Source organism: Rosa rugosa, chromosome 1 (genome assembly GCF_958449725.1).
Source record: "Rosa rugosa chromosome 1, drRosRugo1.1, whole genome shotgun sequence".
Taxonomy (NCBI): domain Eukaryota; kingdom Viridiplantae; phylum Streptophyta; class Magnoliopsida; order Rosales; family Rosaceae; genus Rosa; species Rosa rugosa.
In genome coordinates, this window is record NC_084820.1 from 11,116,297 (window position 1) to 11,133,219 (window position 16,923).

The following is a 16,923-nucleotide window of genomic DNA, read 5'->3' on the forward strand; positions in this document are numbered from 1 at the left end:
AGCTATATTGGAAGAACATGGATCACTTTAGGGAGAAAAAAAAAAAAAAAAAACAAATCCTTTCATTTCCTGTATTGGAAGAACACGTACGTGCCATTTCATACAACTGATTTGGCTAAAAATCAATGCATTAACAAGTTTAGAAACAACTGTAAAAGAGAAATACTCCTTGTTGAGATCAACTTGATTTGGGATGAAAATCAATGCATTGACCGGCCTGGAAACAATCATAAAAAAATATATATATATTTTTTGGTTAAAAGATCGAACTAATTTAGGCAGCCCTCCTTACCGGCGCGAGCCTTGAGCCTCGTCGACCCGACGTGGACCTCAAGTCTCATCGATGAGATGAGGACATTGAGCCTCGTTGGGAAGATGGGGATTTTGTGCTTTGTCGACGTGATGCAGGTGTCGCCAAACAGGTGCCTAGTCGAGTCTGTGTGATGGAGGTGAAGGAAACCAGTCAGATCTCCTTCTCGTTGATGATTGGTGTGCGGCACGTTGTAGAGAAACCCGATCGATGCTGGTGCGGATTCTTCTGCTGGAGATGGCAGGTCGTCACGGCTCGGATGCTACTTCGTCTTTGCGGTGTTTGTCCAGTTGTTAACGATGGCGGGTGGGTCGGTGGGTGTCGTTGGCAGGCGGTGTGACGACGACACTGGTTTTTCTGGCGAGAGGAAAGAGGCTGGGCTTCCTTGCTTTTCACACACGGACTCGGTGCATTGGGCCCGGGTATTGCCTAGGCCTATTAGTATTAGCTTAGGTGCTTCCCTATTTCCTATTTTTTGTAGGGAACTATGCACTTTTTGTATTTTTATGTGTCTATTTACTATGTATGTTTCATAGTTCATAGACTTTTTTTTTTTTTTAACGAAACATAGGCTCGCTTTTAATAAGTGAGCATTGAATGTCTTTTAATGAGTGATATTATTCTATATACCACTTTTCTTATTTGTCCTCTATTTTTAAGACAGTAAAAATGTATGTAATGTACTACTTTAACTTCAGTATTAATGAGATTAATGATAAATCATTTTGATTTTGATTAAAACAAATTAGGATGAAAAACTAATGCATTGACTGTTTCTGGAACAATAGTAAAATATGAATGTTTTTTGTTTAAAAATTTGATAGAGGGTGATTTATTTTCATTTTTGTGGGGTTGGTGAGTTGTGTTTGTCCGATTGGATATCCATAATTTAATTGTTTTTCTTTTCTTTTCTTTTCTTTTCATTTGGCCGATTTTATCTAATTTGTGTGAATAGAAAGTGAAGAAGGCGTGTCACGTTTGGTGCACCCAATATTGCCTTTTCATTAATGATTGTTTGAAAGCCCTAGATCTTCCGAATCTGTCACTCTAGATACCTATCCCCCTTCTCATTTATTTCACTCCCACAAATATATACAACCCCAACAAGCTTAGCTAATCTAGCTAGTTTCTTTCTCCATTGACTTGTCAATAACCAAGCCCCTCTCTCTCTCTCTCTCTCTCTCTCTCTCTCTCTCTCTCTCTCGCATATAGCAGAAGAACAAACACTGCAATACACAGTAAACCAGCTGCATGGAGGGAGAAGCTGACAGCAAGCTAGCTAGGGTTACATAGAATTGAAAAGAGAAACCGGGTTGTTTTAGGTGAGGATAGAAATGGTTACGGGGTGTTGGGTTTTGGTGGGAATTGTTGTGGGATCAATATGTTATTACTGGTTTGTTAGTAGTTCTAATAAGAGTAAGGAGAAGGAGGAGGAGGAGGAGGAGAAGGAGAACCAAGATCAATATGTTAAAGGTCGTCCTCAAGTTCCGAAAGGGAGGTTAGGTTGGCCTTTGATAGGAGAAACCCTCGACTTCATTGCTTGTGGCTACACCTCTCGACCTGTCAGCTTCATGGAAAATCGCACATCTCAGTAAGCTTCTCTCCTTCTCTCAGTCTCATCATTTTCGATCTGCTTAATTCTCATACCTTCTTCAGTTCCATTTGTCGTTTCCCTCTTTTGAATCAATCTCCCTGCCCTTTAATTATACCTTCTTTCCCAAAACATGAAATTTCCGATATTTCTTCCAAAACTAATTGATTAGTTAATTTCACCCTTGATGTTCCGTATAGATCGAATCATAGAAATGCTGTAATATATTCCATATCCCATTATTTTCATTATCATGTTAATCATGTGATTATGGTCTTAATGTTATACTATGTAAAAGTGTTCAAATATTTTAATCACATCAATAGCATCTTTTCCTTAGAACCATATGGGTCAAATTAAAGATATATATGTTCGATCTCGATCTTGTTGCTTATGCTGTCAGTGATGAAGATGGATACGTGTGTATATATGATGTGTGTGTGTGTGTAGCGAATAAGCAAGTAGCAGGAATATTGAGTATCTAATCCACTTTGTAAGGATATATTGGTGTTCTTCCTCAAAGCTATCAAGCTACTTGACTAAACCAAACATCCAAATGGATACTTTTTTGGTAGTCTTGATGGGTTCATGTGGTATAGAGATTCTCCGTGGTTAAAGGGAGCTTTTAATGGGAATCATCTAACATGTACGAGAAAAGGAGAGATGAAGCAAAGCTAGAATTAAAGAAACAACTAACTGTACTAACAGTAGTTTAGCTTGGATTACTATGGTAATGGATGAGCAAAAACAAATTACTATGGTCCTTGAGAGTTACCAAGACATAGTAAAAGAAGAATTATATAGAAGAATGGAATTTGTTCATTCATGACGGATGGTGACAATAGAAAGAGAGGAGAAAACCAAGAGTGAAAAAGGAACTGCCCCAAAGAAGTAAATGAAAGGAAAAAAAAGCCTGCTCTACACTAACTATATAGGCCTCCTAGACTCCACCTCAAATATTATTGCTTCTTATTGCTCCTGCAGGGAGTAGTACTAGTACCGCTCATTCACGTACCCTAGTCTATTCAATGAACAGTGTGTAGAAAGCTAATGAAATTGTTAAACAAATTTCTCTTTATACAGGTATGGGAAGGTTTTCAAGACACACATTCTGGGAACCCCTATCATAGTGTCCACAGATGCTGAAGTGAACAAGGTGGTATTGCAAAACCATGGCAACACCTTCGTTCCTGCTTATCCAAAATCAATCAAAGAACTTCTGGGAAAAAACTCTATTCTCCAAATCAACGGAAGCCTCCACAAACGAGTTCATGGACTCATTGGCGGCTTCCTTAAGTCCCCACAATTCAAAGCAAGAATCACCAGAGACATTGAAAACTCTGTCAAGCTCAACTTGGCTGGCTGGACAGATCACATGCATCACCCCATTTACATCCAAGACGAAACCCAAAAGGTCCATATCTCATCCACTATAAAAACATGTTATGGTTATGAGATTGTTGAAAAGCATGATCATAACAAGAAATAAACCGCTATTACATTTAATACGACAGCAAGAAGAACAATTAACAATAACTAGCTTTTGGGTTTTCTAGATCACCTTTGAAGTTCTGGTTAGAGTATTAATGAGCATTGGTCCTGGTGAAGATTTGAACTTTCTCAAGAGAGAATTTGAAGAGTTCATCAAAGGCTTGATCTGCTTACCTATCAAGCTCCCTGGAACCAGGCTCTACAAATCTCTCAAGGTACAACAACTACAACAACATGGTTTACAATTTAGGGTTTTAGGGTTTAGTTTCAATTCTCAACACATATATATACATATAAATATATATATATATATAAACATTTTTGTGCAGGCTAGGGAGCGACTGTTGAAGATGGTAGGGAAAATAGTAGAGGAGAAGAGAAAGGCCAAAACCCAAGAGAGAGGAGGACCAGTCTGTGACGCAATGGACGCGCTGTTAAGGGACAGCTGCGACTCGAACGACGCGCAACGCCTGCCGTTGGATTACGTCGCCGGGAACATCATAGAGATGATGATTCCGGGAGAGGAGACGGTGCCGATGGCCATGACCCTCGCCGTCAAGTACCTCAGTGACAGCCCCGTCGCTCTAGACAAGTTAAGGGTACGTGATCGATCTACTACTTGCTTCTAAATGCGCATTATTTAGTATCCGACGGCCGGAATTTAGTTTCGGACGGGGCATGGGTGGGCCCCTGACTTTGCCCTTTCTGAAGTGTTTGACTTCCTTTGTTTCTGAAAAGTCGTTTTCGGTTTTTCATTAGACACTCGAATGGCACCGTACGAGTTGGACACGCAGGGCGGTGGGAATGGGGCCCCACTTTCCACTCGAAGTAGAGTGCGTGGAGGCTTCGTAGCCGTACGATTTTGGATCGTACGGCTGACAGGCCGAGGACCACTATTATTAACTTGGTTCCTGTGAGACTTCAACCACTAAGTCCTTTTCCTACCCAAAGAAAAAATTTATATATTTCTAATGGACCTAATATCAGTGTGTTTTTTTTATTTTTATTTTTTTTATTAAATAACATGTGAAAAAATAAGCCATACTCACAAAACAATAATAATGATATGAAATGTTAGGGTTTATGGTTTGGGACAGATATTGTTCGTCACTTTGTATCATGGTGACATAATATGAAGGTTTTGTACAAATTTTTGCCCCGAATCATGACATAGCTAAGTGAGTTTCTTCTACAAGAGCTTTGATTCGAGTAATATTGGGAGGAGTGTTTAAATATATGGGTCTTACCGTCTTAAGTTTGAGTCTCACTTTAGGTCAGAAAGAGTGGTAAAAAATATATCGCAAATTCTAGACCGAATGTCGGCAAATATAAATGGAATCTATTGAAGGAACGTCATAGTGGAAGATGAACCTAACAGTGATGAGAAACTCATCAAAGTACTAGTGATAAGAAACCATTTGTTTCCTTCTGACATTAAGAATTGCTGAGAAAGTGGGTGAAAACTCATAGCTGTAGAGCTAAGCTGCTCCTTTATTTTTAGTAGTATTACTGTTTTTCTACAAGAAGTACCTTTCCGTGTATGCGTAAGAATTGAAGTGATGATAGCTCATTTTAGTGAAAGGAAACTGAGAATCAATCTGTCCAGTTCTGGCTTTAATTTTGAAGTGAGAGTCGTTTTCATGTTACTGTATGTATGTGCAGGAGGAGAACATGGAATTGAAGAAGCAGAAGGTTGATTCCTCGGAAAATTATTTGTGGACCGATTACATGTCCTTGCCATTTACTCAAAATGTGAGTCCCATAATGTATTATTTGTAGAGTGTTCATAATATTGCATTCCTTGCTTTTATTTTTGCTAAAGGGTGCCCATTTTGGATCTGAAGGTGATAAGTGAGACTCTTAGAATGGCAAATATTATCAATGCTATTTGGAGAAAAGCTCCCGGAGATGTTGAAATTAAAGGTCAGCATGTTCTTTACACTCTTAGAACATCAATACTTAATGTAACCTTTTTTTCCAACTGTTAGATATGATTTTTGACTTGACCAAACAGTGGAAAACCGAGAGTATGAACATATACCGGAGTATAGTAGTATTTTTCATAGTTTTTATGTAGTAATGTATATCTACATGTACATGAGGGCAAGCAGTTTGAGTTTGCTTACGATTTTTATATTGAATCTTACAGGGTATTTGATTCCAAAAGGATGGTGTGTTTTGGCGTCTTTTAGTTCTGTCCACATGGATGAAGAGAACTACGAACACCCATATCAGTTTAATCCATGGAGATGGGAGGTAAATATAGGTTCATTTTTGAGTTTTATACTTCACTTTCTGGATTTGATGCTATACCCTAATTTTGTGTCTGTGCATGTGTGCTAATCATGCATATAATACATATTAATTTCTTTGACATTGCAGAAGGGAGAAGCTGCCTTAAACTATAGTACTAGTTTTACACCATTTGGTGGAGGACAGAGACTGTGCCCTGGTTTGGAACTATCTCGTCTCGAATTATCAATCTTCCTTCATCATCTTGTCACCAGTTATAAGTAAGATTTGCTCAAACAAACATGGCTCTCGAACTTAACCTAATGTTACTAATTGAAAACCCAATGAAGGTTGTAAGAGTTAGCTGATTGGGTACCTTTTTCTTGCAGATGGGTAGCTGAGAAAGATGAGATTATCCACTTTCCGACTGTCAAGATGAAGAGGAAGCTCCCTATTTCAATCACATCCACGATCTCATTATCTGCTCTAGCTCATCAAGGAAATTCAGTACAGTATATCTCAAGCTAAGACCAATCATGGGGATATCATTGAAGCCAACTAGCCCTGGACAGCCTAATAGTAATAGAGGTGGATCAGGGATGGGCTCTATTCTATTATTAGTGTTAGCTCTGGTGTCACCATCTTTGTCAATTGCAGGTGCTTTTGGGCCCTTGGTTCTCAAAAAATTGGATGCAAGTGGGTGATGAATGAATCCAACTCTAAGTCCCCAATCCATTAATTTTGGTGTTTGATCTGATAACTACTGTACTCCGAAATTTGGCCCTATTCTGCATAGGGGCTCCAGTGCCACCCCTCAATAATATTGAGCTGGTGGAGCCAAACTATGGTACCATAATTTCATAACGAAAGGAAATTTCTCTTGCCGGAAATCTGCCATGTTATCTTGAAAATGCTTTTAATGTGGACTTTTTGTTACGGGAATTATGTTTAAAATAGCATGCTAACTACTTTATACCCCCAACTCCAAATATTATATGTAAGATTGTAATAAGCTGTTAGGGGTTTTAATTTTGAAAGCCATAAGAAAATCCTGGACATTTTATTCATGAGAGTTTGGTCATGATTTGGCTTTGGCATGTGTTGGTGTTACTGTTTGAGGGGAGATGAGAGCCTCAAGTGACATCCTTATAGTTTAGGAAACTAGAAACTAGAAGAAACATTTCCTTTACTAATGAATGAAACTGCTAGAAGACAATGCATATAGCAAAACTAGTAGCTATAACCTGTTAGAAGGATCACTCAAATGATTCAATCACCACACTTGTATTCTTGGACCGATCACGAAAATATATTCCCGCTTGATTCAATAGTGCAAGTAGATGAAGTAACTCGTCATTCGACAGCTTTGAAGGCCTCTTGTTTTCGAAATCAGCTGATTTTAGAACCCCCATCAACTTCTCCTTGAAAGAACTAGCTCCTCCCATTTCCGAGCAAGCAGATGAACACTCCTCCTCTTCATCACTTTTTTCTTCATCGTCTACGTGGTTGCTACCAATATAGTATTCAGTTTCGGCATTTAATTCTGTCAATTTGGACAACGCTAATAGCTCCACCACCTTCTTCTTTTGCTTGAACGTCGCTCCAAGTGTCTTATTCTTCTTGCCAAAACAAGCTTTCGTAAAAGCACACCATTCGTCCAGATTAACATCTGGAACTTCAGCTTTCGGACGAATAATAACCACGGACGAATCCACTTTGGGACAAGGAACAAACTCCCTCTTGCTCACATCCATGACAAACTCCACATCCGCCACCAGGCTCACATTCACAGCCAAGCGGTTGAACTCCGAGTCGCCAGGCTTAGCCAACAATCTCCTCGCAAACTCTTTCTGCAATAGCAGCGTGGCACTCCGAAACCGCCTTTCCCCATACACCAATTTCGCCACAAGAGGCGAAGATATCCCGTACGGAATGTTCGCCACAACAAGATCAAATTCCGGAAACTCCGCCTTCAACGCATCTTCACACACAACCTGCAACACCAATCACCAAAAATCTCAGTCCCGCATTTCATTCAGGCATTTCATCGAACATGTTATCTGCACTCAACTTACCGTCAGCCGATCATCAACGCCGCGCTCCGCAACGCGTTTGTGAAGAACCTCCACCATCCGCTTGTCAATCTCAAAAGCCACAACGCTGTTTGCAGCTTCCAGAAGCTTCAGGGTGAGATTCCCGGTGCCGGGTCCGATCTCTAGGACAGTATCAGTGGGTTTAATATCCGATTTCCGAACAATGCTGTCGAGAATGCGTTGATTAGTCAAGAGGTGCTGGCCTTTGCTCTTGTACAATTGAAAATACCCATCTTTGTTCACCTCTCTTTTCCGAGCCTTATCGCCATCGTCTTCCTCATCGGGATAGCATCGATTTCTGGACCTAGCGTGAATCAAACGAACTGGATATTGCTTTAGGATGAGTCTAGAAACTGAGCTTGAGAATCGAAGCATGTGTGGGTTTCACGTTTAGGGTTTAATTTGGTTTCTCAGGGAAGCAATTGACCGTTGAGATTTTAAATTTCAGTTACTGGGTGGTGGGAGTTTCGTTCCCAAGAGTATAGAAAAGGCGGGGAAGATTGTGGTCCTGGGCTACCCAATAGAGGCCCAATTCGTATTAGGCCCGAAGTCTCCTGGGAATTTTTTTTTTTATATTTTAATTATTTAGTTTTTTTAAGTATTCAAGCTGGTTAGGCACCGACAGAAAGGACTGGACTATTATTGCTACGGTGAAGGCTTGTCATGTTTATAGGAAAGAAACGATGCTTGATAGTAACGTTTATCGACCCAAAGTTTTGATAAAAGAGGAACATAATGAAAGCATGGAATACTCATAATAATTGCTTCAAGCTTAGGTTACGGTTTCTTTTTATGGGTTTTTTTTTTTTGATTACTTGTCTGTCCTTATTTGTAAAAAGTGATTGGTTCTTGCTATGTTTTGGGAGGGAACTGATTATGGTGTTCTTCTTGTTCCTTGTTAACCCTTTGAATGACAAGCAAACAACCACATTATGGCAGTTAGCAGGTGCTGATCCGTTAATTAAGTGGAACTCTAGTTTAATTAATAGATGATGAACGTTCGGATTGATGATGACACTGGGTTTATGTTGCTTCCGATCAAAATATGCGCTTAAAATAGTTTTGTGAGAGAGATTAATTTTCTATTGACACCTCTAAATTTACTCACTTGACCTCCTATATTTTTTATACCTTCTATTAAATTTTCAAATACTAAATTTACTCACTAAACCTCACTCAAGTTCCTCAAATAACCTTACTCATATAATTTGCAAACAAACTATTATCTTTAAAATAAAAAACTTTAGCCATTACAATGATTTAATTATTTGGGGCCGTGACCACTTACCCATTTTCAGCTTAAAAATTGTCCACTTACTCCACTAAGAGTTTTTTAACCCCATTTACCCAATCTAACATCCATTGACAGTTTTGCCCCTATTTTAATTAATAAATTACATCTCTTCTCATACTCTCTTCGATCTATTTTCTCTCTCCTCCTCCTCACCGATTTCTCTCTCTCTCTCTCTCAACTCGTCTCAGACTCTCTCTCTCACTCTCTCTCTCTCTCTCTCTCTCTCTCTCTCTCTCTCTCTCTCTCTCTCTCTCTCTCTCTCTCTCTCTCTCTCTCTCCATGTCTACGGATCTGGACTTCTAGATCGAATGCACACCTCTCTCGCTCTCTCTCTCCCCCCACCCCCGAGAAGGATTTAGAACCCGACTTCTCCGACCCCAGCCCACTCCACGACGGAGGCTCCGGTGAGCTCGCGACGGCGCTGCAGGTCGTCGTTCGTCTGGGCTGAGCGGGGCGGAGCTCCGAAGCACCGGCGATCTGATCTCGGAAGACGAACCAACGTTCGAACCCGACGTCTCCGACCCCGGCTCACTCCATGATGGAGGTTCCGGTGAGCTCGCAACGGCGTTGCAGGTCCTCGTACGTATGGGCTGAGCGAGGCGGAGCTCCGAAGCACCGGCGATCTGATCTCTTTCAACGAACCAATGTTGACAGAAGGTTTGAAGGAGGAGATGGATCTTCTCCGACCGGTGCCCAGGGTTTTTTTTTTTTTTTTGGGTAAACTGTGGGCAGAAGAAGCAAAGAAAAAAAATGGAAAGTCGTGACTGGGCTTGGAGTCGAGTCGCCGGAAGAATGGGTGCATGTTTATTGCCTCAATAATATGTTTATTGGGGTGCAGTAATATTATTATTGGGGAACAGTAATATGATTATTGGGGGCAAAAATATGTTTACTGGGGGCAATAATGATTATTGGGGGCAATTAATTGATTATTGAGGGGCAATAATATGATTAAGGAGTATTATTAGGGGGCAATAAAATCAGACGCCGAAATCCGATCACCAGTCCGGTAGCCGGATTCCGGATTCCGATGACCGGTTGACGGATTCCGATCACCGGTCACCGGAGTCCGTAGCCGGCCATTGGTCACCGGAGTCTGGCAAGGTCTCCGATGACTTCTCTCACTAAGTGACAAAGAAGGAGAGGGCAAAATTGTCCCAAAAATAAATAAAAAAGAATTAAAAAATACTTAATTGGGTATTAGAGAAATAATCTTTTAGAGTGTTTGGGTAAGTGGGCAATCTCTTAGAGTGTTTGGGTAAGTAGGCAATTTTTAAGCTAAAATTGGATAAATGATCATTTCCCCTAATTATTTTTTAAATCTTAATTACATGTTTATTTCCTTAATCAAACAACATAAATCTTTTATCCAATGAATAAAAATCAAGCACAAGGTATTGGGTTTCAAAAATTAATTTCTAGTCAACAAGAATGGTTTTTTGTGCCTTGCAAACAACCACATTATGGCAGTTAGCAGGTGCTGATCCGTTAATTAAGTGGAACCCTAGCTTAATTAATAGATGATGAACGTTCGGATTGATGATGACACTGGGTTTATGTTGCTTCCGATCAAAATATGCGCTTAAAATAGCTTTTGTGAGAGAGATTATTATATATGCTCTTTTATCTTTTTATTTCTCCACATACTATGAACAAAAAAATGCACCAACTAGCACTATTGTCTAAAAGACCAACATGAACCGACTAATATTCATGCGAAGAGCGATCACTTAATTATTTATATAAGGTAGATTGTTGTTTATAACTTCCTTATAAGATTTAGGATTTACTCTTTTCAACTTCATTAATTAGCTTATATTGAGCGACGCAATTTCTACAAATATATAATGAGTTTGCACAATTATATCATTGTTGATATATAGGGAAATATCGAGGCCAAAGTGCAAATTCAACGAACCGTACATTTGCCCTAATCTTTTTCGTTTATGGCCCTCCAAAGAGGAAAAATAAAGAAATTAAAGTGAGGTATCCAATCTACTTTATAACGGATGTTGTGTTCTTTGGGGAGCTTGCACAAATTGATTGGTTTCTAGAGGGGGTTGGTGTTATAATGGCAATATGCCAAGGATGATGGAACCGTGAGAATTATAATGGAGGCCAACACCTTGGTCCCATATGAAGAAGGAGATTTGTCTTCGAGATAATGATGGATTCAAAAAGAACACTATCCAAGTAAATCTTGAAGATGAAGGAATGTCTTTGCAGAAAGCGAGTGCCAAATCCTAATGAATCAAATTCCCTGAGAAATTGTGTTTCGTAGCCACATTCTTAGTTCACTTTTATCGTGATTGGAGTTCATGTGATTGTTAATCATTGTTTTAACGACTTAATCAAATTACCGTTCTTTTGTTTGCTTGCTTGGATGTAGTGAGTGAGTTTCCTAGTTACACCTTTTAGTTGCCTTTTCCTTTTTGGCCTTGATGGGTGGAGTGAAAAGTGATTAACTGCTTAAGCATGAATATACTGTTAGTTATTCATGAGTGATAGGATTTAAGAGTCGTTAGGATTCGTAAAGATTGTTATACGCATAATGAGATTATGGAAGCTAGATTCTACAGGGTTTAGTGGAAATAAGAGCTTCAAGGTTAAGATTTAGGTTTTTTATGATTATGGCTCGAAGGTTGGACGGGGTTTGACTTCGCATATTGGCTCTTGGGTTTGGTTTTAGGTTGGTTTGAGTTATATGATTTAGGTAAATGTTAGATTATCATGACAATGTACTCTTCAGGTTACTTAATAGTTATTAGACAATCAAGCATTTCAAATTTTTTGAGATTTTTGATATAGATACACAATACATGAAAGAGATTGTGGTCATTTTCATATCAGATTAGAAACGTAAGATAAAACATATATAAGTAAATATTTTTACCACAAATATTTAATTGTAAACTTATAATTGTCCTCGACGTACATTTTTTCATTATGAGATTTATTTTGTTACAAAGAGTGACAAAAACGAATTGATAAACATCAATGACAGCTTAGATATGTCGAAAACGATTATACTTAAATCTGCACCTCTTCATGACTTCAAAATTCTACTATATTTGAAGCAAGTGATCATAACATTATCAACAAAAAATTTCAGGAACGTCAAATTCTCTTGGGCAGAAGTGCTCTACAACCTAATGAAACTTTAGACGATTAGAACTTCGAAAGCTAACGTGGCTACATTGAAGCAGAGCATCCAACAAAGATCCTCTTTCTGATTTGTCCATCTTTTACCGTTAGTGATGGACATCCGCACAAGACGCAACCACAATTCGCGTGACATGCACCTTCCTTAAACAACCAATCAAGTTCCTACACATAGTTTCCACTTTCCACACACTAACAATTCCACCGACGGCGCGTGGCATAGAGAGCAGATTCCCACACGAGAATGAACGGAGTCGTTTCCCACCGACTTTAACAGAAGAAGGATCACGAGAGCCCTTAACCAATCGGACAACGACAGCTCATGATGGCGCGAAAACGGTGCCCAAACGGCGCGCAATCTAGAACCTCTGTGCAATAATCGGGTACGGCCACGTGCACCGACGGATTCTTAGGTGGGACCCACCACCTTACCGCACTTTGTGCCACGTAAAGGGTAAACACGATCGGCTGTTAGTGTACGGTCTTTTCCTTCCGTAGCATAAGCTAAGCTGTCCTATACCCTTCCTTCTGTCCTTAATAATTTCAGAAAGCATTAAATATACGTACACGCATAATCTCCTCAATTATTTGCATCTTGAAGTGACTTCTTAGAATTAAGAACGTCGATCTGATGGATGTGATAGTCAATAATAGTAAGGATCATCCATTTTTGTTTTTGAAATAATAAAATTATAAATATAAATTTCTAATACAGTCACAAGTCACAATTCAGTACAAATATAACAATTTTACGATTATCATTAATTTATCTGTAATCTTTTGTTACACTTATTACAAACATAACAATTCTACAATACAAAAATGCAAAGGTTATCAGGCTTGGCTGGCGGCTAGTGTATATGCTTCCTGGATTAGGCATTGGGTTTGGGTCCTTTTTTAGGCCCGAGTCTGGGCTGGTTGTTTAATTTCTGGTTTTAGTTATTTTAATTGGTTAGTATTGTCTCGTCTTTGGCGAGTAGTAAGTCCATGCACGTATATTTTATGGCTAGTAGAGCTATGTGCTTGTGTGTGTACTCAAAGTGCCTTGTCTGCTCTAGGTAGGCAGCAAGTTCCTTACTTCATCAAATTGTCGCTACCACCTATTGGTAGGGTGAAGCTAAGTGTCGTCGGATTTATTCTCCGGCGGTAATATAGTAGGAAAGCTGTGCGTATTGTAATTATGTTACGTTGTAATCGGGTTACATATCCAGTTATATTTCCGTTATGTTACCGTTATGTCAAAGCAAATAGAGCGCTCTTTGCTAGTTAGTGTCTAGTTGAATACAATTATTTGGTAGAGACTCGTGATAATATTTCAGGACGTTCTCTAGATGCTTATTGTAATTAGGGGTTTAGGCTCAATATCCCCCCTTTGTATTCGACAGTTTCATTAATTAAGACTTGAAGGCAGCCGCACCAGTCCTTTATTAAAAAAAAAAATACAACGGCTATTAAACTAAAATTAAACAAAGTATTCTTCTTGTAGATAAAATTTTTCGTATGTATCTTATTTTATTTATTTCTTTAACTATCCCACCGTACCATTCAAAAAAAATAAAGAACTAGAGACATACATGGTCGACATTACCTTTCACAAACGAAAATACATACTAAAGAGATGAACATTCACCCTTACGCCAAAACCCTAAATTTGAATCCTTCTCCTTGAAATGATTTTAGATCTACATATGTAAACCAAATAAAGAAGGACAAACTCAAAGTAAGTATGTACTTGTTACACATGTAACACAAATTTAGCTTCATTCTAGTATACATGGCCACCGTCAAATGCCAAAAGTACTAGAAACAAAGAACACGTACACTACTCACACATGCATCCACATGAACCCTAATTAACATCGAGCATCACGTTTTAAACTTATAGCACCACTCGATCTATGGTAGTCTGTTCAATCATTAAAGGGAGTGCCACAGAAAGATATAGATATGAGATCCAGATCGAGAGGAATGGAAAAGGTTGGCGGTACGTAGCGGTACCGGTGATCCGGCCATATATAAATTGAAGTAGATGGTGGTGGTTCACGGTGGTGGGTACGTAATGGTAATGCTCAGACAAGGACGTGCATATGGTGCAAGATTATATTACAGAACCCTAAAGTAGTTGTCTCCCATATCATATATACCCAAAACATGAAAGCTAAAATCTTTCAGTAGTCTTCTTCTCTGCAAAGTTGTGCTTCAATAATAATGAAGACAGTGATAAGGGAATATTGGGCTCTGACTGCTTTTTTAGCTAACCTAGCTACCTCGAGCTAATATATATACTAGTAGTGGGGATCTTAATCTTTATAGTACGTTTGTGCTTATTACTTAATGTAACCAAAGATTAATGCAGTCGAAAAGCTGCTTAGGCTAGATTAGTTATAATGTGAAAATGACCCTAATTTGCGTCCTAAACAATTGATATATATGCACTAGCTACTTTGTTAATGTATTTTTATTGGGTGGATTTGTTGGAAATTTATTGATTTGTTCATAGGGTACGTACGTACTAATTAACCCCTACTGTTTATATTATTAACAACTAATTAACCCCTACTGTTTATATTATTACATAAAAACATTGCCCACGAAATGAAGCTTGAAATGTTCATAAAGAGGCGCATTCGATGTCGATTGTGAGAAACTAAATTGTTATAAATGCGTGTGTTGTAGCTTTAATGGTTGGAGAATATTATTTTTCACTTTATAATTATTGCAGTTAGGTGATTGAGAAAGAAGTTGATCGATTAGTAACTCTAATTTTATAATGACAATCGTTTAATGATGTATTTCGGATGAATCAGATTAGAAATGTGTGCCAAATTTCAGCTTAAATTTTGTTGGAGAGAAATTTCTATATTATGAATTTCAAAATCTCATTATGAATTTCGGGAATGTGACATTTTAAGAATTATTGGATATATATATAAAGTTATCACACTTCTACATTTTCCTAAATTTCTTTTCTAAGTACATTTTCACAGCTTTAAAGCTATGTGTAGAAGAGTCAGTTGTGGTTTAAAAGTCCAGTTAAAATTGTTTTAATTTATGGGTAGAAAAATCAACTTGGGATCTTGCACCGGCTCACTTAATCACTTGAACAGGGTCCGATGCAATTGATTTGTGCTTAGCTAGAAGAGTTGGGGAGGCTGCTAACTCATTAACACATAGGATCTTGCGCCATCTTCGATCCACACCGTTATCTACTAACTCCAAGGCCAACTAGCTAGCTAGTTGGTTAATTCATTTGCATGAGAACAACACTAAGTGAACAAGTGAGCAAGGTTGGTTGACCTAATAAGATTCAAGTGGTCAGTGCGACGAGGGCCCCATGGTCTTAGGGTTCCAACGAATACTCAATTCCACCTTTTCCGTCGTTCACGCCTGTGAATATGGCTGAGTTAGATCACAGAGAACCGGAGACGAAAACCAAAGGCAACGGAAAGAGATGGATAGAGAAGCTTCTTGGTAGCTAATTGGAGGATTACCTTACTAAACATGACCCACATGGAGACACATGCTCAATAGCTTTATTAGCTTATGACTAAACCCTTTCACTAAAACCCTGTTGAGTGTTGACTATGTTTACTAGCCAAGCTATAACGGACTACTATAATTAACGAGCACATGAGGATGAGATTATTATAATCATGATCTTTTTCATGATGGAAACAAATTTAGCAGGCCACATTTGATTGTTAATTAGTTTTTTAGGTTTTATATATAAGTGAGGGTTAAAGGTAGCTCCATGGACCATATTGTTCTACTACAGTACTACGTACCAAAAAAGAAAGGAAGGCTGTAACGGCTATTAGATTATTGGAGGATATATATGATATTCTGGTAAGCTACCTTTTCTCCGTCAATCAAGAAAGAAGCGCCATATCTGCGCGCCAAACTATCTGTCCAATCTAGTTGGCAAAATCGTGCTTTGCTAGATACACGAACTAGGAGTCAAAAACTAGCTAGGGTTTTGAACCTTCTTAGCTGCTGCTGAAACCCTAAAGGTAATGGCTGGTAACAAACTAGTGGATTCATGTATAGTAGTTAAAAGTAAGGATAATAAAACTAGTGAACTATCCTTCACTTTTTGCTAAAAGTAGGGAGAATAAATCATTTTTTGTGTAATTTCTTTTCCACTTCCATAGACTTTCGCATAAATACAAATAATATCGTAGGAATAGCTATGTTTTTGGCTAATTGTGATAGTCGTAAGCTTAAATGATACATTGCAAGGTGCGTGAAGCTTGTTACCTTAAAAGAGAAATAGATTGAGTAAGAAAAATAAGACGTACATTTAATGAATTGCATTGAAAGAAAAATAGATTTAGTAAGAAATGCAAGTTAATATGTGGACTTCTTCATTTTACAAAAAGAATGAAATTTTTTTCTCATACCGATACATATGGTGAGATTGCAAGATGAATGTTGGAGTATAGGCTAGTAAATTTGGCCAGAAGGGTTCATTAGCTTCGAGTCTTTGACCATGAGCTCAGTGTAGTATTTCAGTTCCCAGACGCAATTAAGTAGTACAATTCGGCACATTCCTCGGAAGAAGAAGAGCTGATAAATTGTTTACATTATAAGTACATGGAAACCTGGGTCAGAATTAGGCATCACATATACTTTAACAAATTGGAACCATATCCCAGCCAGCTAGCTCAGCATAAAATGGATATACATATATAATACAAATACAGAATACATATAAGATACATATTGCTTCTTGCATGGAGCTTGAATGACA

At 38.5% G+C, this 16,923-nt stretch overlaps 2 protein-coding genes across 2 annotated transcripts; one reads left to right on the forward strand and one right to left on the reverse strand.

The window, feature by feature from the left end:
* The first annotated feature begins 1,421 nt into the window (after window positions 1-1,421).
* LOC133717134 (3-epi-6-deoxocathasterone 23-monooxygenase CYP90C1) lies at window positions 1,422-6,634 on the forward strand. The gene is made up of 9 exons (XM_062143792.1): window positions 1,422-1,901; window positions 2,985-3,315; window positions 3,458-3,607; window positions 3,722-3,991; window positions 5,055-5,144; window positions 5,237-5,315; window positions 5,542-5,648; window positions 5,775-5,905; window positions 6,014-6,634. The coding sequence occupies exons 1-9, from the start codon at window positions 1,645-1,647 to the stop codon at window positions 6,150-6,152; spliced, it is 1,554 nt and encodes a 517-aa protein (XP_061999776.1). The 5' UTR covers window positions 1,422-1,644; the 3' UTR covers window positions 6,153-6,634.
* A 142-nt stretch (window positions 6,635-6,776) lies between these two features.
* LOC133717140 (ribosomal RNA small subunit methyltransferase, mitochondrial) lies at window positions 6,777-8,239 on the reverse strand. The gene is made up of 2 exons (XM_062143802.1): window positions 7,700-8,239; window positions 6,777-7,618 (listed from the first exon to the last, which is right to left on the reverse strand). The coding sequence occupies exons 1-2, from the start codon at window positions 8,090-8,092 to the stop codon at window positions 6,881-6,883; spliced, it is 1,131 nt and encodes a 376-aa protein (XP_061999786.1). The 5' UTR covers window positions 8,093-8,239; the 3' UTR covers window positions 6,777-6,880.
* Window positions 8,240-16,923: the final 8,684 nt, after the last annotated feature.